The sequence below is a fragment of the Sus scrofa genome, chromosome X (assembly GCF_054392235.1).
Source record: "Sus scrofa isolate SSC_HxYL_T2T_F1_AM1 chromosome X, Sscrofa_HxYL_maternal_Yorkshire_Landrace_v2.0, whole genome shotgun sequence".
Taxonomy (NCBI): domain Eukaryota; kingdom Metazoa; phylum Chordata; class Mammalia; order Artiodactyla; family Suidae; genus Sus; species Sus scrofa.
This window is the reverse complement of record NC_139401.1, coordinates 131885948-131904672: the sequence shown is the minus strand read 5'-3', so window position 1 is coordinate 131904672 and position 18725 is coordinate 131885948. Positions and strand designations below refer to the sequence as shown.

The window sequence follows — 18725 nt, the reverse complement described above, 5'->3', positions numbered from 1 at the left end:
GGAAACCTCTAGAAGGCAGAGCGGGCCAGGGGCACAGGTGTCCGCGAGGACCTTCCCGCCGGACTCCGGGGCGGGGCGCTCGCTCCCCGCGGGCCTGCGCCGAGGGCCCCCGCCGCCCCCGCCGCCCCCGCCGGCTCCTCCGCCCGGCGCCGGCAGCCGGGACCGCGGCGTCGCGCCAGGGCCGGCCGGCCGGGCGGGGCTCGGGCGCATGCGCGGCGGCCGTACGGAAGCCCGGAAGGAGGGGCGGGAGGTGCGGCTCGGGGTCCTCGGGGCGGCGGCGGCGGCGGCGGCGGCGGCGGCGGGGACGCGGCTGGCGCTGGCACCATGAACCCGCTGTAACGCGCAGGCTGCGCGGCGCGGGGGGCGGGGGGAGGCGGAGGACGGCGCTGCGAAGTTCTCCGCCATGAACCTGAGGGGCCTCTTCCAGGACTTCAACCCGAGGTGAGGCGCCGCCCGCACGGCCCCGGGGAGGCGCGGCGGGTGTGATGCTGCGGGGGCCGGCGGGGCGGCCGCGGCGCCGGGCGCCGGCCCGAGCCTCCCCGCGCGTGCGAGCGGCGCTCCGGGGGAACCGATCGGCCTCGGCGCCGGCCCGCGCCCACCTCCCGCGCCCGCCGCGCCATCTAGCCCCTCCGGGCCGCGCCCCGGGCCCCGCGGGAACCCGGTGCCCCTCCGCTGGCCCTCCCTCGTTGCTGTCCCAACTTCCCTGTCTCCGGTCCATCTTCTGGCACCCCGCTGCCTGCCTCGGTTCTCCGCGCCAGGGCTGTTCCACTTGACCCGACACCCCTACACCCCCATCCCAGCTGTTTCCTCCAGTTCCTCTCAGCCCTTGAGGTCTTCCTTGGACGAATGCCCATCCCTTGCTTGTTTGCTTCTTTGTGGAACTGATGTCTGAAACGTTGCTGACTCCTTGGAGTCGGTGTCAGGGTATAGCAGTACCTTACATAATGCCTTTTGAGGGTGAACCTGCCAATTTTCCGTACGCATTTGCTCGTCAGTCTTCACCCTAAGTTTATTTGCAGGAAGTGGATGTTGTCCTATTCCCCAGATGGGGGACAGCCAGTGGACAAGGGTGGAAGGAACCCTGGCCAGGGAGTCAAGCATCTGCCCTTGCACTTGCCCAAGTGTTCTGTAACTCCTTCCTTCCCCCGGTCTGTGAGCTCCTGACAGCAGAGACGTTTCCTGCTCCAAGCTCTGGGCCCAGCAGCTCCCGCTCTGTCCGACACAGAGTGGGCACTTAGAAAATGTTTGTGGAACTAAACGGAGCCAGAAGCCCTGGATTGGAGGCCAGGCTGTGTGTAACTGGGTGATTCTCTGCTCATCTGAAAAATAAGGAGTTGGCCAAGCCGATGGCTTAAGTCTAGGACCCTGAAGGGAATGCCGGCCTCCCTTATTTGCTGGTGGAATCTGTGCACTCGGTAACCTTCGGTATGCTACCTCCCGGTGCGGGGTGCTTCAGACGCTGAGAGGTCCAAGCGTGGGAGTGGAGAAGGGCCGGTACAAAGACGGTTTACAGCCCCGTGCAGCCTTGTACTGGCAGAGCCCAGTGGAGACCACTGTCTGGGCTGCTTGCGGGAGATGCAGGAAGTCTCGGGGGAGAGAGTGAGGATGAGTGCGTGTTGGGAATGCAGTCTTTAGGGATGGTGACATTTCAAGCTATGAGCCGTTGTGACGTCCTGGGTGCTCTTATTCCTTGTTGAGCACCGCCAAGTTCACAGTCTAGTCCAGGGTGCCAGTGTCCCAGTCCCCGTGCCGTTGTTACCATTGTTGGCCCTGAAGGCACCCTGCAGAGAGGAGCTTGTGGAGAACAGGTAACGGAGAAGTAAGTGCAGCACCTTCCTCTGCGGCTCTTAGAGGTTAGGATTGGTCTTCAGGGTCGCAGGAGTTGGATAGGCCCTGGGTGCCTATATTGTTTGGCGATGGCGATAACAAAAATAAGTAAAGGCTGAATTGTTTTGTGTCCTTGGGCCCCTCGCTTATCTGTCTGTTTAATCTGTAGAATGAGTATAATCTCCAAGCAGGATAGGGAGGCCAAATTAACGATGGATCGATTGCGGAGCACTTTATAAGTAGAAAGTTCCAGGACTGTTTTGCAAGATGACAGATCATTCCAAAGCCACCAAAAAACTGCCTGGAGTGATCGAACTGGCGAACAGAGTTGCCAAAGCAAAATAGTGCTGCGCAGATAACATCCTTAACCATTTTTTCTTCTACCTTCCCCCCCCAAAAAAAAATGGGTACATGACAATTATAGTTAATATTATCGTCTGAGCAGGTGCAGAATGAACATCAACATATTTCGCAGCACTTTGGTTCGGCCGGGATGGAAACGCACCCCTCCCCGAGGCGTGGAGATCTTCTCTCGGATGCCGACCTGCTGATGCGGTGTTGAGTCAGTGGGAGTGAGTGTGTTTCCTCTCGGTGGTGACTGCTACGACAGTGGCCGGCTAATGTCGCCAGGTTCCAGTTTTTCGCTGACGGTGTGTCATGCCTCAGGGATACGCCTCGTTTTTGACATCGTTCTGTGTTCTTTAGTCTTGCTCCGTGCCAAGGAGGACCTTCCCGATGACTAGGGAGCAAAACCGAGGGCCGTAAGCAGGAGGATACCTTGGGCAGGGGCCTCAAACTTTGGCAGTGCTGCCTCGCTCCCTGCCTCGAACTCAGAGCCAGTGGAACACCTGTCCCCAGCCCGGCACCTTGGCGCGTGCTGTTCTCTTTGCCAGGAAGGTTTCCCGCTCCGCCTCGCCTGCTTCACTCCCGTTTCTCCTCGAGGTCTCAGCCCGTCTTTGCTTTGCTGAGGGAAGCGTTTCTCACTTCCCTGACCGTCCACTGATGGCTGATTGTACGGTCTGCGGAGTAGGCTGTACTCCGAAATGCACGCATGTGTACCTTTAGGTTTGTCTGTGTGCTTGTTTGATTAGTGCCTGTCACCCCTGCTAGACTGTCAGCTCATGGGGCAGGGCCACGGCTCTGTTCACTGCGGTGTCCTGCGTGCCTGGAATAGATCTGGCTCCAAAGATGTTTGTGGAGGGAGTGGATGAATGAGTGAATGAGTGAATGACTCGCTCTCCAGAGCTCATAAGAGAAATCTAGAGCTGCTTTCAGCCCCTGCTGTCCTGGTGATCTGCGGCCTGGCTCTCTTTCACCCGCTTCCCTCCTCCAGAGTGCAGCCGTTCCATTGGAGAAGCCCCATGACACCAGGGCAGAGCACGCTGCCTTGACCTTGCGGATTATGTATGTCATCTGAGAGTCGTGACTGTCATGGTTTGCTGGGTCCCAGGGCATGGGCCATGGCTCCGGATCTCCTTTCCAACCCTCTGATGTTGGCAAGTCTGAATCTGCTGCTGTATTGCCAAGGCCCTGGAAAACTGACAGTGACAGAGAAGGAGCCCCAAGTGCCAACACTCAGATACACAGGACTGCCAGCTGACCCTCTGCCTGTTTCCATCTGGCACGAAACTAGTTGAGCATGGACTTCTTTTGAGTTACACAGGTTAAGGTTCGCTGAAACACCAGACCCACCAAGTCCTTCCCCGAATGCCCAAGGCTTCTTAACAGCCAGGGAGCCCTGTCTATTGAATGGGCAAACTGTCAGAAGTATATAGATTGACAAACTCTGATTCCAAGGTGTCCTGGGAGTGGGTGGCATTGAGCCGGCGCCCTACCCCTGCCACAGAGCCTTGGCATTTCCTGCTGCCTGTGGAGTTGCTGGCCCAGAGAAGGCCCTTGAGCCTTGGTAGCCAGGCAGTGCTCGAAGGCTGTGAGAATTCCGCTAGGCCTTCTGAGTCGGCCGCAGTGAGCTCCTGATGGAATGTGACACATCCCACCGGTGTCCTGGCCTGGGACAGAGGCTGAGGGATGCTGCTCTCAGGGTTCTGCCATGTGGGCGTGGAGTACTGAGGTCAGTAGCAGTTAGAAACTTCCATATGCTGCAGCTTCTAAAGCCATTCTGCAGCCTGTGCAAATGATGGTGTTTCTTATTTGAAGTCAGGACAAGTGAGTGTCACCGCTGGTAATTAACAAGAGCCAGCTACCTGGCCTTTAACAGGTGTCTGTAAAGCCCACTGAAAGCATTCATTCCTGCAACGTCTCCCTGGTTCCTACTGGGTGCTGAGAGGCATGCTCGGCGCTGGAAGACAGAATATGGTCCCTCTCCAAACTCAAGCCCAGTGGGAGAAGCAGGAATGGAAACAAATTAAAGTTCAACACAGGAGGAGGTGCTCCAGAGACAGGAACCAAGAACCAAATGCTGTGGGAGCAGGAGGGGAGAGCCGCTCATTCTGGGTAGAGCGGACCTAGAGGGACCACAGGTCGATGCGAAGGTATAATTGGAGGGAGTTCCTGTCTCCGCTCAGGGGAAACGGATCTGACTAGTATCCACGAGGATGCAGGTTCCACCCCTGGCCTTCCTCCATGGGTTAAGGATCTAGCATGGCTGTGGCTGTGGTGTAGGCTGGCAGCTGTAGCTCCAATTCGACCCCTAGCCTGGGAACTTCCGTATGCTGCACCTGCAGCCCTAAAAAGAAAGAAAAGAAGGTTTCATTGTAGGCTATTGTCAGACCAGAGGGCAGGAAAGGCATCTTAGGAGGAACAGTAAGCAGAGGCACGGGGTCCCGCCAGGGCCTGGTACGTTGACGCAGTGGCGAAAGGTCAGTGAGGTAGGAGCACTGCAGGCGACACTTGCCATGTGATTGAAAATACTGCACACAGTGTTAACAGTCCCTGTGAATGTTATTTACATACAACTGGTTTTTTTAGGAAAGCAGGCTCTAGATCCACCGATAGTGAGTGTCTGTCGGTGCCGTTAGTGAAGTGTTCAGCGCCCAGACGTCTCTTTATCTGTTGTTCTGTCATCTCACGCTGCCTGGCGTGAGAAAAGCCTGCTGATCACACCAGGGTGATTGTTGATAATGGCTCTGACTTCTAGGGCACCCACCCCATGCCCGGCCCAGTGTCCGTGCTTTACATCCATTGTCTTGAATCTTCACAGCAGCCCCGGGAGTTCACCATCAGCCTCGTTTTGCAGCGTCTTAGCTTGTGACTTCCCTGATGTCACCTAGGCGGTGAGGGGCTATAGGTCAGGATTCTGCCACACGTGTGTCTCCTGTGGAAGCTCTTTTCTGTATGCTGTGCCCCCTCTCTAACTGAGTGCCACCCCTGCAGCCCGGCCATGACACAGTAGGTCCCGTATTCTAAGGAGCCTTATATTTATGAATTGTGATTAAACAAAGTAAACCTTGAATTTGAGCTTTCTGCACCTTCATTCAGAGAAGTTCCTTGGGAAAAAGATAAATATACACACACACCTATTCCATTGCCTCTACTCCTGGCTACTCATCTGAAACTTCCTTTGAAGCACATCATAAAAGAAAATCTGTCTCATTGCTTTATAATTGTATGTCATTTTTTAACCATAATAGTGCCACCTAGTTTGACCACACAGCTTATTCACTAAACTTGGCTCAGACTGACTTTTGGCCATTTCCAAAAATCCACTCAGTGAGGATTTGGCAGCGTTGAGGATACTCAGGAGAGCAGACTGCAGGCTGTCAAGGCGATTTCAGGAGGAAAGCTCCAAAGATGGTTTGAGCAGTGAAGTGGAATTAGTGCATTGCCTCTCAGGGGGGCTGTTTAAAGGAGACAAGTCTCATTTGAGTGCATAATTTCTGGTTTCAAAAATATCATTCCCATTACTTGCTAATTACACACATTTTTCTTGGCCGCGAGTTCCTTGAAGGCCAGGACGTCGAGGTGCTCTGAATGTGCTGCAGGAGTGCATGTTGAGGACAGATAGACACGAACTCTGGGGAGCTCTGTGTTGTAGGGGAGAGACTGTGGATTGGAGGCATTTTAGATGCTTTCCTAGGACTCTGGGCGTTAAGCTTCCCGATCCTGAGCTTGGAGTTTCTAATTGCCTGGCCTGATCGCAGGCCGCGCCTGTACAAGGAGCTAGAATTTAAGATGAAAGCCTTGAGTTGAACTCTGGAGAGAGGCTCTTTGTCACTGATGCTTCGTACTTTGTCACCTGTGACCTAATAGAAAAATGATTGCCCAACGAGATTGTTACAACTTTGCTTTCTTGTAAGGCCAGTAACAGCTGAAAGAGGTAAAACTGATCTTTAACACCGGGCTCTCCTGCCCCCTTACCTTACCTCCACGGATACGGGAGCGAGCCAGTGTGGGGACAGGCTTAAGAAGAGGGTGACCAGTTCTCAAAGGCCTGGGCTCTTTCTAATGTTCCTTAAGAGTGCTTTGTTTTTATTTGGCTTTTGTGTTGTCTTATATTTACTGCTTAGATGCTCTCGGACATCTTTTGTCTTAATAAAACCAGTTGAAATTGCCACCAAGTGACTGTAAATTTTGTCAGTCAGGTTCTGCTCAGTGTAAGAGATGCAGTTCCTTTAAAACGTCAGGAGAATGTCAGTTAGCAGTAGGTCAGGTGGAGCCATTCTCTAAAGATGCAGCCAGAGAGGCGCTCACAGGGCTGTGTGTGTGCACGTGCACCTGCTGCAGTTGGAGCCAGCAGTGTTCACGGAGGAAACTGATGGCTCTGAAAAGAGTCTAATTGCATTCTTTTGGCTTGCAGAAAACAAGATACGAGAACTTTTATACTCACAGTGTCGTGTTTTTACTAGGTATGTTCCTTCCCTGCCTGAATCCTTCTCCCTCCCCGCAAAGCGGAGAGCTGGAATTGGAGCCTCAGCAGAAAGCTCCATGTACGTTTCAGGGCGGGTACTGGCTTTGTAGTTTGACCCATGTGACACTCCTTAGTGATCTTGCGCTGCTACTACAGATTCAGATGAGAGCGGAGTAAATCCATTTTAAAGGTGTAATTGGAAAAGTGAAATGTAGGAAGTAGTGGTTTGATGCCAGAATATCCATTGGAACCTCCATTTGCCGGTTTGTGGAGAATTAAGCAAAGTCTATTTTTATACTTGGACTCTAATCTGAATGTTTCTTGAAAAGTAACTCAATGTAGTTTAGGCTTTTTTTTTTTTTAAATAAACTTTCTTATCACTGTGTTACTGCTGTGTCATAATCTTTTCTTACCAATCAGTTTGAAAGTTCCCGTTTAATATGCAGTTATCTTTTTTACTTGGCTCTAAAATGTATTAGTAGAGTTGATATACTATTCTTCTTCTTTCAATTAAAAGCGTGTACAAATTACATCTTTTACAGTTTCTGATGATATTACTGTATTTTGTTCGGTGGCCTCTGGAGTTTGGTCATGTTTTCAAAGAGCCAGCTGTTCATGTTACCTATCAATTTCGTTTTTGTATCTGTATTTCTACATTTATTATTTCCATATTTTGGCTCCTCCCTCCCAATTTCTTAGATACAAACTCAGTTCATTGGTTTTCCTTTTGTCTCTTTTTTCTTTCTTTTTTCCTTTTGTTTACACTTTTGAAGTGGATATATTTTCTCATAGCTTTACTTTGGCAGCAGCCCAGGTGTTTGGTGTTTCAGTAGTATTTTAAATATTCTGTAATAGTTTCCTGTTTCATCCTTGATTTAGTCATTATCTAAGGAAGGAAACAAGCATTATTTATTATCAGATGCTTGGCGCCAAGCCCTGCACTGAGGGCCGCCTGGTAGGTGATTTAATCCTTGCCTCAGCATTGCCTGGTAGAAGTGGTATTATCTGCATTTTGCTTGTGGGGAACCTGAGGTTCAAATAAAGTTGGACAAATAATCTCTTCCACTCCACTCCACTGCCTAACACGTGGCTCTTGAAGAAGCTCCATAGGGTTAGGCAATTTTCCGTGTATTTTTGTCAGTTGATTATGACTTGGGTAGAATTTCTGCCTCCAGTCTCTAGCAACTGCAGTCTGCCTTACATATTCTTCTAAGCCTTCTGTCAGTGTTTCACTTGGAAAATCTTCTGTGGCCCCCTGTTGCCTATTAATAAATTCCAGGGACTTTGCCTTGATATTCAAATCCCCCTACCTTCTTCCTCAGTCTACCTGTCCCTTATTTCCTCTTGTCCTGTCTCCCCAAGATTTACAGAGTGTGCTCCCTGTGTTCCAGTCTCCTGGGGTACACAAGACTCTCATATCTCCTTTGTCTGGAATTCCCTGTCCCCCAAGCCCCAGGAAAGGAATCTTCCATGTCCATTTTACCATGATGTATAGTGACTTTCTGCTAGATGAGCCCCCTGTGCTCCTGTTAGGCTGGAGCATCTTTGAGCATCTTTGGGGCAGAGACTGGTTCTTTTCCACACATTGCAGGCTCTCAATGCCTGTAATGAAAGCATTTTTTTTTTTTTTTTGGTTCTGCTACTTAATTCTCTTGATAGAACCTTGCTATCTTTATCTACTCTAGTGTTCATTTCCATCGTTCCTTTCGTCTGCTTCATCTACTGATAAAACTGACTTTATCTGTCATGATTTAGTAGTAGCACATAGAAGCCCACAATGAAAATATCTCCAGGAATTCCCTGGTGGCACAGCAGGTTAAGGATCTGGTGTCACTGCTGTGGCGTGGGTTTAATCCCTGGCCCCAAGAACTTCTGCATGCCATGGGCGCGGCCAAAAATACAAGGAAATATCTCTGTATAGTTTTAAAAGAAATATTGTCAGGTTATTTTCATATCCTGTGGTCATTTAGGTTTTCATTATTTAGATTTTCTTGATTAGTCATTTTAACACTTTTTGCTTTGAAATCTAATTTATCTAATCACTGTACTAGTAAACTGCTCTTGTCCTTACTCAGTCACGACAAACCTGTGTCACCTCCTTTCTTGTAGTTGATTTGACTTTTGACATTGGCTGCAAGCTTGACTCTTGACTGCAGCAGATTTAGGTCTTATTTTTTAATCCAGCAAGTGACCTTTCTTATTTCAGGCCTGTGATAGGCAGAATGATGACACCCCTCCCCCAAATATGCCCACATCCTAATCCTTGGCACCCGGGACTTTGTTCCACTGCATGGCGAAGGCGAATTAAGGTAGTAGCTGGGGTTGTGATTGCGAATCCGATGACCTGAAAATAGGGAGATTATTCGGGGTTCTCTGGCTGGACCCATAACCCCAGGTCTTAAATGGAGAAGGAGGAGGCAGAAGAAGCGGTCAGAGTGAACCAACATGAGGCGAGATGCTGGAGCTCTGAAACTGGAGCAAGGGCTCATGCGCCCAGGGGCTACGAGGCAGCCCCTAGAAGCTTCTCTTCTAGAACCTGCAGAGGGATCACAGCCCTGGCAACACCTTGATTTTAGCCCAGTGAGACCCATTTCAGACTGTCGACACTCAGATCTGTCAAGAAAATGTTTGTGCTTTTTTAAGCCGCTGAGTTGGTGATAATTTTGTGAGGCAGCGCTAGAAAACTAACACCAGGACACCTCATCCTACGTGTGTTTCTCCAATACCAGTACCCGCAGTTATTTTCTATACTGTTATTTGTCCTCTTGTAAGTTCATCTTGTTTCCTATTTTTCATTCTTCACGTAGTAGCCCCAGAACTCACTTTTCCAACATCTTAATCCTCATTATTTCCACTTCTCTCCTATTAAGTAAGAAAACTCTTTGAGGGAAGGTAATGAATCCAGCTTACAGGGTTTACCTCCCACCACCACCTCATCTGCTTTTTGCTTTAGAGTCTGAAACTCCTTTAGAAAATATTTGCTTCGGCCTGTTATCTAATTTACCTGTGACCCTATGTGTTTATCATTGTCCTTGCACTTGGCAATGTTCTGATCTACTGCTTTCCTTGAACGGTTCTTCCTGCTTTCCAGACCTTTGTTTCTGGTAATGATACGTGGAGCCGTGGGCTTTGGTTGACGGATTGCTTCTGATTTTCTAGATTTTGTGATCTCTCTCCCCCTGTGCTTCCAGAGAGAAAAGTGCTCGCAGCTGGTTCTGTTGTCCATGTGAGCACTCGCTTCTCCTAGCTTGTGAGGTCCCTTCAAGTCCTTTTCTTCTCCCAAGTCTAGGGACAAAGTCCTTCTTCTCTTGGCATTTTTCGGTGGTAGATCTCTTTCTTCGCAGCAGCTTGTAAAAGCCTCCTCTTGTTTCTGGGCATGAGTCATCATAACTGACATGTATTTAGTGCAGCGCTTAACAAAATATTTTTCACAGCCCCCCTTGGGGCCTTGAGAACCTTTCCAGGTGTCTGGTAGGTCAGACCTATTTCCATAATAATACTAAGGTTGTTAGTTCCCTTGTGGCACAGAAGAAATGAACCTGACTAGCATCCATGAAGATTCGGGTTCAATCCCTGGCCTCGCCCAGTGGGTGAGGGATCCGGCGTTGCCGTGAGCTGTGGTGTCGTCGTTTGCAAATGCAGCTTGGCTCGCACGTCACTGTGGCTGTGGTGTAGGCTGGCAGCTGTAGCTCTGATTCGACCCCTAGCCTGGGAACCTCCATATGCTGCAGGTGTGGCCCTGAAAAGCCAATCATAATAGTAAGATGTTCTTTGCCTCTTGCTCTTGGCTGACATCTGCACTGATGGTGCGAAAGCAGAGGTGGGTAAAGTGCTGGCACCTGAGCATAAGTCAAGCCAGTGATACGAAATCATACCAGTTGTCACTGGATATTTCACATGGTGCCTGCAGTTAAAAAAAAAAGTCAGCTTCACTTAAGAATGTCCTTAATAAAGCAGAAAATATACCAGTCTCATTAAATCTTGACCCTTGAGTGCACGGCTATTTTAATACCCTGAGTGACAAAATAGGAAGAATGCATAAAGGCCATCTGTTATATACTGGGGTATGGTGGTTGACTCAAGCAAAAACACTTGTATGCCTGAGTTGCAAGCTGCTTTTTTCATGGAACATCATTTTTACTTGGGAAGACAACTAGCAGACAAGATTGTGGCTAAATGTATTTGTGTATTTAGCAGACATTTGCTCAGAAATGCAAGTGACCCTGTCACTTCAATGAAAACAACTGATGGTGTGGTTTTTTTGCAAATGGTAAAACTTGAGCTTTCGAGGGACAATCACAGTTTTTGGAAATTTGTATTCACTACCGTAAGCTTGACAGCCTTCTAAAACTTAAAAGTATTTCTGAGGAAAGGGGTTGTGATAGTAACGCATACTAATATGATTTGTTTGTTGCTGTTGTATAGTGAAATGTGTCCGCATTTGAAATATCTTCATTACTTAGTGAACCCATATTCTCTGGTCACCCTACATGGCATTATAGTCATGTGAAGATAAAAGATTCGTTCAAGTGCAAGAGAGAATGCAAAGTAGCAGATTTTAATGTGGCAGATTCCACACCACAGTTAACTTTCAGGGAACTACCACTGGTTGAGTTTGGGTGTCCTATCAAAGAAAAATATCCGGGAGTTCCCGCTGTGGCACAACAGGATCAGTGGTGTCTCTGGAGCACCGGGACGCAGGTTTGATCCCGGCCCAGCACAGTGGGTGAAGGGTCCGTCCTTGCCGCAGCTGTGGTGTAGGCTGCAACTTCAGCCCCGGAACTCCATATGCTGCAGGGCGGCCAAAAAAGAAAAAAAAAAAAAATCCTCCATTATCTGAAAGAGCAACTAAACACTCAGTTCTTTTTTGACCGCATATCTGTGTGATGTCAGATGTTGTTTATATGGTTGAACTCAGACAACATATCTCAACAGAATGAATGCAGATGAGGGTACTATAACCTAGGGGCCTGCTAAAAAAAATTGCAAGACTCTAAAAACAATTTTGGAAAATAGTTTTTTAATTAAAATAATGTTCATGTTAATATATAGCGAGGTTATTATTATTTTTCATGAAGTAATACATATTTTTAAATAACAGTTGTAAAATATGATACAGTAAACAGCACTAGGTATAACCCATATAAACAAAGCTCATTGGAGTCCTCAGTCTTTTTTAAGGGTGTAAAGGAGTCCTGCTACCAAAACTTTTGAGAACCACTAATTTAATGCTTTACACAAAGCCCTTTTCATACCCTCTATTCCCAACCATCCGTCCTATGGGCTACATATTACTCTGATTCTATGGAGGAGAGCACTATGAAAATATCTGTAGTAGCCTAATAAAGCCTGAATGCACTCTAGTCAGCAGCCTCTCCAGATCTGGTGGCGTGCCCGCTGGAGCTGCACTCCCGGAGGCTTGTTTATGAGTTGAATTTGCTGAGTACCATCTCCTTGAAATCGCCCCATTTTTCTCCAATGGACGTTGCTTATGTTACTGTTCCTAGTACAGAAGTAGCGGGTGTACCTTTCAGAAAGAGGAGCAGTCTTAAGCAGAGTATAAAGCTCGGCCTTCATCCTCCCCACTGGAGGTCACTGTTAACCCTCTGTGTGTATCCAGGTGCTTTCCAAGAATTTTGAATCACTACTGTAAAGTCAGCATTGTATGGTACTCAGTTAAAGGGACTTTGGAGTCAAATAGATCTTAATTCGAGAGCTCTGTGAGCTACTCGCTGCTTGGACAAACACTCTCCCCTCTGGCAACCACCTATTCTCTGCGTGTATGACTTTGTTTCTGCTTTGTTATGTTTGTTTTGTTTTTTGCAGTCCACATACAAGTGAAGTTATACAGTATTTCTCTTTCTCTGACCCGTTTCACTGGGCATAACACCCTCTGGGTTCATCTGTGTTGTCAGAAATGGCAAGAGTTCGTTCCTTTTTAGGGATGAGTGAGATTCCATCACACACATACCCCACATCTTTTAAATACTCATCTGTTGGTGGGCACTTAGGCTGCTTCCGTTTCTTGGTCATTGTAAGTAAGGCTGCAGCGAACATAGGAGTGCACATATCTTTTTGAATTCATGTTTTCATTTTCTTCATATAAATCCCCAGGTGTGGAATGGTTGGATCATATAGTAGTTCCGTTTTTAATTTTTAAGGAACCTCCATACTGTTTTCCGTAGAGGCTGCCCCAGTTTATGTTCCTGCCAGCAGCAGTGCATGAGGATTCTCCTTGCTCCGCATCCTGCCAGCAGTATTTGTGCTTTGTTGTTTGTTTGTTTTGGTCTTTTTGAGGGCCGCACCTGCGGCACATGGAAGTTCCTAGGGGTCGAATCAGGCTGCAGCCACTGACCTACGCCACAGCCCCTGCAACGCGGGATCCGAGCTGCATCTGCGACCTGCACCACAGCTCTCAGCAATGCCAGATCCTTAACCCACTGAGCAAGGCCAGGGATCAAACTCAATATGGATTAAAAAGTTAAATCTAAGACCTAAACCCATAAAACTAGAAGAAAACATGGGCAGTGTGCTCTTCGACACCAGCCTTAGCAATATTTTTTTGGATATGTTTCCTCAGGCAGGAGGAAGAAAAGCAAAAAAAAAAAAAAAAAAATGGGATTACATGCATCGAACCTTTAGAATAATCTGATGAGTGTGAAAGGCTAAATGATATTCCTCAAAGATAGCTACTTCCTAATCCGTGGAATAGTGAATATTTCCCTCTGTGGCAGAAAGGAAAATATTATCTTGTGTGGCAAAATATGTGATGAAGTTGAAGATTCTGAGATGGGGAAGAGTATCCTGGATGATCCAGGTGGGCTCTAAATGACTTCATGGGGTTCCATAGAAGAGGGAGGCGGAAGGAGGTAGCATTAAGAGGAGGAGGGAATGTGATCGAAGCAGAGAAAAGAATCTGAAGATGCTGCCCTTCTGATTTTTTTTTTTTTTTTTTTGTCTTTTTGCTATTTCTTTGGGCCGCTCCCGTGGCATATGGAGGTTCCCAGGCTAGGGGTCGAATCGGAGCTGTAGCCACCGGCCTACGCCAGAGCCACAGCAACGCGGGATCCGAGCCGCGTCTGCGACCTACACCACAGCTCACGGCAACGCCGGATCCTTCACCCGCTGAGCAAGGCCAGGGATCGAACTCGCAACCTCATGGTTCTTAGTCGGATTCGTTAACCACTGCGCCACAACGGGAACTCCCGCCCTTCTGGTTTTGATGACGGAGGAATGGACCCAAGGTGTGCAAGGAATGCAGCTCTGGAAAGTGGAAAAGGCAAGGAATTGATTCTCCTCTAGCCTCTGCAGGGAGAAGGGCCCTGCTGACACCTTCTTTTTAACCTAATGAGCCTCGCTTGGGACCTTTAACCTCCAGAGCTATGAGAATAAACGCGCAGTGTTTTAAACCAGGGTAATTTGTTAGAGCAACCGGAGGAAACGAGTAGAGGGTGTAGATTTAAACAGGGTTGAATTTTCTAAACTATAAAAATGGTGTCTCTCTCCCCTTTTTATTTAGATCTTCACATTTTTTGGTAGTGTTTGTTAGGTTTCAGAGTATAAGTCCTGCACATATTTTGTTCAATTTACCTCTAAATCTTTCATATTTTGATACTGTTGTAAATAGTAGTTTTCCATAAACGTTTCATTTTAAATATTATTAGGTTTATAGGAAAATTGCAGTAAATGATAGTTTTTTAAAAAAGACTCCGTGTCCATTTTCTCATTGCTGACATATAGAAATGCAGCTTTTTTGGTGTATTGCAACTCTGCTAAATGCACTTATCAGATTTAGTAGCCGTTTTGGTAGAGTACTTAGGACTTTCTACATAGATAGTCACGTTGTCTGCAAATATCAGATTTACTCCTTCCTTTCAAATCTTTATCCCTTTTATTCATTTTTCGTGTATTATTTTTGTGAGTAGGATCTCCAACACAATGTTGAATAGATGTAAGGAAGTGGACGTACTGGTCTTGTTTTCAGTCTTAACGGGGAAGTATTTAGTCTTTTACCGTTAGGCATTTTTAACTAGTTGTTTTTTTTTTTTTTTTTTTTTGTACAGATAAGCGTTCTATTCCTAATTTGTTCAGAGCTTTTATCTTGAATGATGAGTGAATTATGTCAGATGTTTTTTTCTGGAACTATTGAGATAATCGTATGGCTTCTCTTTTTCATTCTGTTAATTCAGTGAATTACATTAATTAATTTCAAATGTTATTGCCATCCTGGCCAAACCACACTTAGTCATAACGTAATATTCTTTTTATATATTGCTGGAGTCCATGTGCTGGTTTTTTTTTTTTTTTTTTTTTTTTTAGGGGGTTTGCATCTGTCTTCATGAAGGATAATGATTTGTAGTTTTCCTTCTTGGTCAGGTTTGGGTATCAGGATAATGGTGGCTTCATAAAATACATTGGGAAATGTTCCCCCCTCATCTTTTTTTGCAAGAGTCTGTGAAAAATTGGTGCTATTTCTTCCTTGTGTGTTTGGTAGGTGTTTTCTGAGTCTGACATCTTATTTGCAAAAAGTGTTCCAACTACAATTTCAGTTTCTTTAATGGATAGAGGGCTATGAAAGTATTTCTTCTTGTATGAACTTTGATAATGTCTTCAAGAAGTTTACTTGCATAAGGTTGTTCATAATATCCCCTCCTAATCCCCTGTAATTTTTGTAGGATTTGTAGTGATGTCTCTGCTTTCATTCCTGGTATTGGTAATTTGTATCCACTATTTTTTCCCTGATTGGTCTAGCTATATAGGTTTACCAATTTTCTTTTCAAAGAACCAGCTTTTACTTTCATTGATTTTCCTAACACCTTTTTATTATAGTCATTGATATTTGTCTGTATGTTATTTACTTTGACTTTTAAAATAAATTTCCTTCTCTTCCTAGTTCTTTATGGTGAATTGTAGATTGTTGATTTGAGATCTTTTTTACTAAGCATTTGATACTATAAATTGCCCTTAAGTATTGCTTTAGCTGTATCTCACATATTTTGATATATTGTATTTTCACTTTATTTTTTTATTTTATTTCTATTTTTTGTCTTTTTGCCTTTTCTAGGGCCGCTCCCATGGCATGTGGAGGTTCCCAGGCTAGGGGTCTAATTGGAGCTGTAGCCACTGGCCTAAGCCAGAGCCACAGCAACGCGGGATCCGAGCCGCATCTGTGACCTACACCACAGCTCACGGCAACACCGGATCCTTAACCCACTGAGCAAGGCCAGGGATCAAACCCGCAACCTCATGGTTCCTAGTCAGATTCATTAACCACTGTGCCACAATGGGAACTTTTGTATTTTCACTTTAACATAGTCCAGAATTTGAAAATTTTACCTTGTGTTTTTTTCTTTGACCTATGTGTCATTTAGAAGAGTATTGTTTAACTTTCAAGTATTTGGAGAATTTTTCAAATATATTTGTTATTGATTTTTAGTTCAGTCTCATTGTATGATTTCAGTCCTTTTACACTTGTTAAGGCTTGTTTTATGGTCCTGAATTTGGTCTGTCTTGGCAAATGTTCCATGTGCACTTGAATTCGTATTCTGCTGTTGTTGGGAGGAATACTTTATCAATGTCAATTAAGTTAATGTTGGTTGATAGTGTTATTGCAGTAATTTTCTACGTGTTATATCAGTTACTGAGAGAGAAGTGTTAATTTCCAGTATTATTTTCTCCTTAATATTTTAATTATTAATATTTTCTAGATTTATTTTGAAGCTTTGTTATTAGGTACATAAATATTTATGGTTGCTAGATCCTCCTTTGACAAATCACCTCTTTAACATTATGAATGCCCCTGTTTGTCCTTGGTAATACTCCTTGTTCAAAAATACTTTCTAGGAGTTCCTCTTGTGGCTCAGTGGTTAACGAACCCGACTAGCATCCATGAGGACGCGGGTTCGCTCCCTGGCCTTGCTCAGTGGGTTAAGGATCCGGCGTTGCCGTGAGCTGTGGTGCAGGTTGCAGATGCGGCTCGGATCCTGCGTTGCTGTGGCTCTCGCCTAGGCCGGTGGCTATGGCTCCTACTAGACCCCTAGCCTGGGAATCTCCATATGCCATGGGAGCAGCCCTAGAAAAGGCAAAAAGACCAAAAAAAAAAAAAAAAAAAAAAAATCCTATCTGGAGTTCCCATCTTGGCTCAGTGGTAATGAACCCAGCTAGTATCCATGAGGATGCAGGTTCGATCTCTGGCCTCACTCAGTGCCTTAAGTATCAGGCATTGTCAAAATCTGTGGTGTAGGTCACAGATGCAGCTCGGATCTGGTGTTCCAGTAGCTATGGCATAGGCCGACAGCTGCAGCTCCAATTCGACCCCTAGCCTGGGAACTTCCATATGCCGCAGGTGTAGCCCTAAAGAGAAAAAAATGTATTCATCTTATATTGCAGGAGGCAGAATGGTCCCCCCCCCCCCCCGCCGCCGCCCCAAAAGATACCCAGGCCCTTAAACCCTGGGACCGTGACTATGTTATGTTACGTGGTAAAGGGGATTTTGCAAATGTATCTAAGATATTAGTTTCTGTTGCTCCCATGAAAAATTACCAGAGACTTATTATCTCGCAGTTCTATAAGTCAGAAGTACAAGAACAGCATGGCTCAGTTGGATCATCTGCTTAAAGTTTCACAGGGCTGGAATCAAGGTGTCAGCAGGGCTGTGTTCCTTTCTTGAGGTTTCTGCTTCCAAACTCAGTTGGGTTCTTGTCAGAATTTAGTTCCTTGTGGTTGTAGGGCTAATGACCCCATTTCCTGGCTGGCTCTCAGCTAGGAGTCTTTTTTTTTTTCTTTTTAGGGCCGCACCTGTGACATACGGACGTTCTCTGGCTAGGGGTTGAGTCAGAGCCCCTGCTGCAGGCCTACTCTACAACCACAGCAACACAGGACCCAAGCTGCATCTGCAGCCTACACTGCAGCTTGCAGCAACACTGGGTCCTTAACCCACTGAGCAATGCCAGGGATTGAACCTGCATCCTCACAGACAGGTTCTTAACTCGCTGAGCCACGATGGGAACTTCAGGAGTCCTTCTTAACTTCTGGAGTCTGCCTGCATTCCTTGGCACATGACTCCCTTCCTCTGCCTTCAAAGCCAGCAAAGGCAGATTGAGTCCCTCTCGCTTTTGGAATCTCTCTGACTTCCCCTTCTGCTTCATCTCGCTTCTGCCACATCTCTCTAACTTACTTGTATGCCTTCCTCTTCTCCTTTTAAGGGATCATATGATTACATTAGACACACCAGGATAATCCTGGATAATCTCTCTATTTTAAGGTTGGCTGATTAGTAACCTTAATGCCTTCTGCAAAGTCTTTTCATGGTAGTATGTAGATTAGTATTTGATTGAATAATCGAGAACAGGAATTTGGGGAGCGTATTTAGAATACTGCCTACCACAGTTGTGAACTTTAGGATACGAATAGTAGCCTGGATTATCCCGGCGGAGCCAGTCCACTCACATGAGCTCTTAAAAGCATAGAACTTTCTTTGGAAGCAGGAGCAGTATGGCAGAAGGAGAAGTCAGAAGCATGAGAAAGACTCAATATGCTGGTGCTGGCTCTGAGATGTAAAGGCCTATGTACAGGGATCAGAGAGCGAGAGAGAACTCTAGAAGCTAAGGGCAGTCCCCAGCTGACAGCCAGCAAAGAAACTGAGGGCCTAGTCCTGCAACCACAAGAAACCATATTGCCAACCACCCGAATGAACTTGGAAGCAGGTTCTTCCCAGAGTCACCTGAGAAGAACGCAGCTAACTGACACCTCGATTTCCGTTGCGAGGCTCTGAGCAGAGAAACCAACCAAGCCTGTTTGGATTCCTATCATTCACAACTGTGTTTTAAGCTGCTAAGTTTGTGATAATTTGTTGTAGCAGCCGTAGAAGACTGAAACAGATGTTAATATAGTCACTCTGACTTCTTTTGGTTAGGATTTGCCTGACATAACTTTTTCTATCTGTCACTTTGCAGGTAGGTAAAATTAGGTTTCTTATAGGTAGCATATAGTTGTCTTGCTTTTTAAAATCTAGTCTGGGAGTTCCTGTCGTGGCTCAGTAGTTAACAAATCCGATCCCTGGCCTCGCTCAGTGGGTTCAGGATCCAGCATT

The 18725-nt window shown here is 46.5% G+C and overlaps 1 protein-coding gene across 2 annotated transcripts in view; it reads left to right on the top strand.

Moving 5' to 3' along the window:
* Positions 1–247: 247 nt before the first annotated feature.
* TMEM185A (transmembrane protein 185A) overlaps positions 248–18725 on the top strand; it is a 33653-nt gene continuing 15175 nt past the window's right edge. For both annotated transcript variants that reach the window (XM_085007389.1, XM_021079890.2), the window contains exon 1: positions 248–441. Coding sequence is in view for 1 of the 2 variants with exons in the window: in XM_021079890.2 (XP_020935549.1) it covers positions 404–441 (38 nt within the window). In the remaining variant the exon portion in view is untranslated. The remainder of the gene's footprint in view (positions 442–18725) is intronic.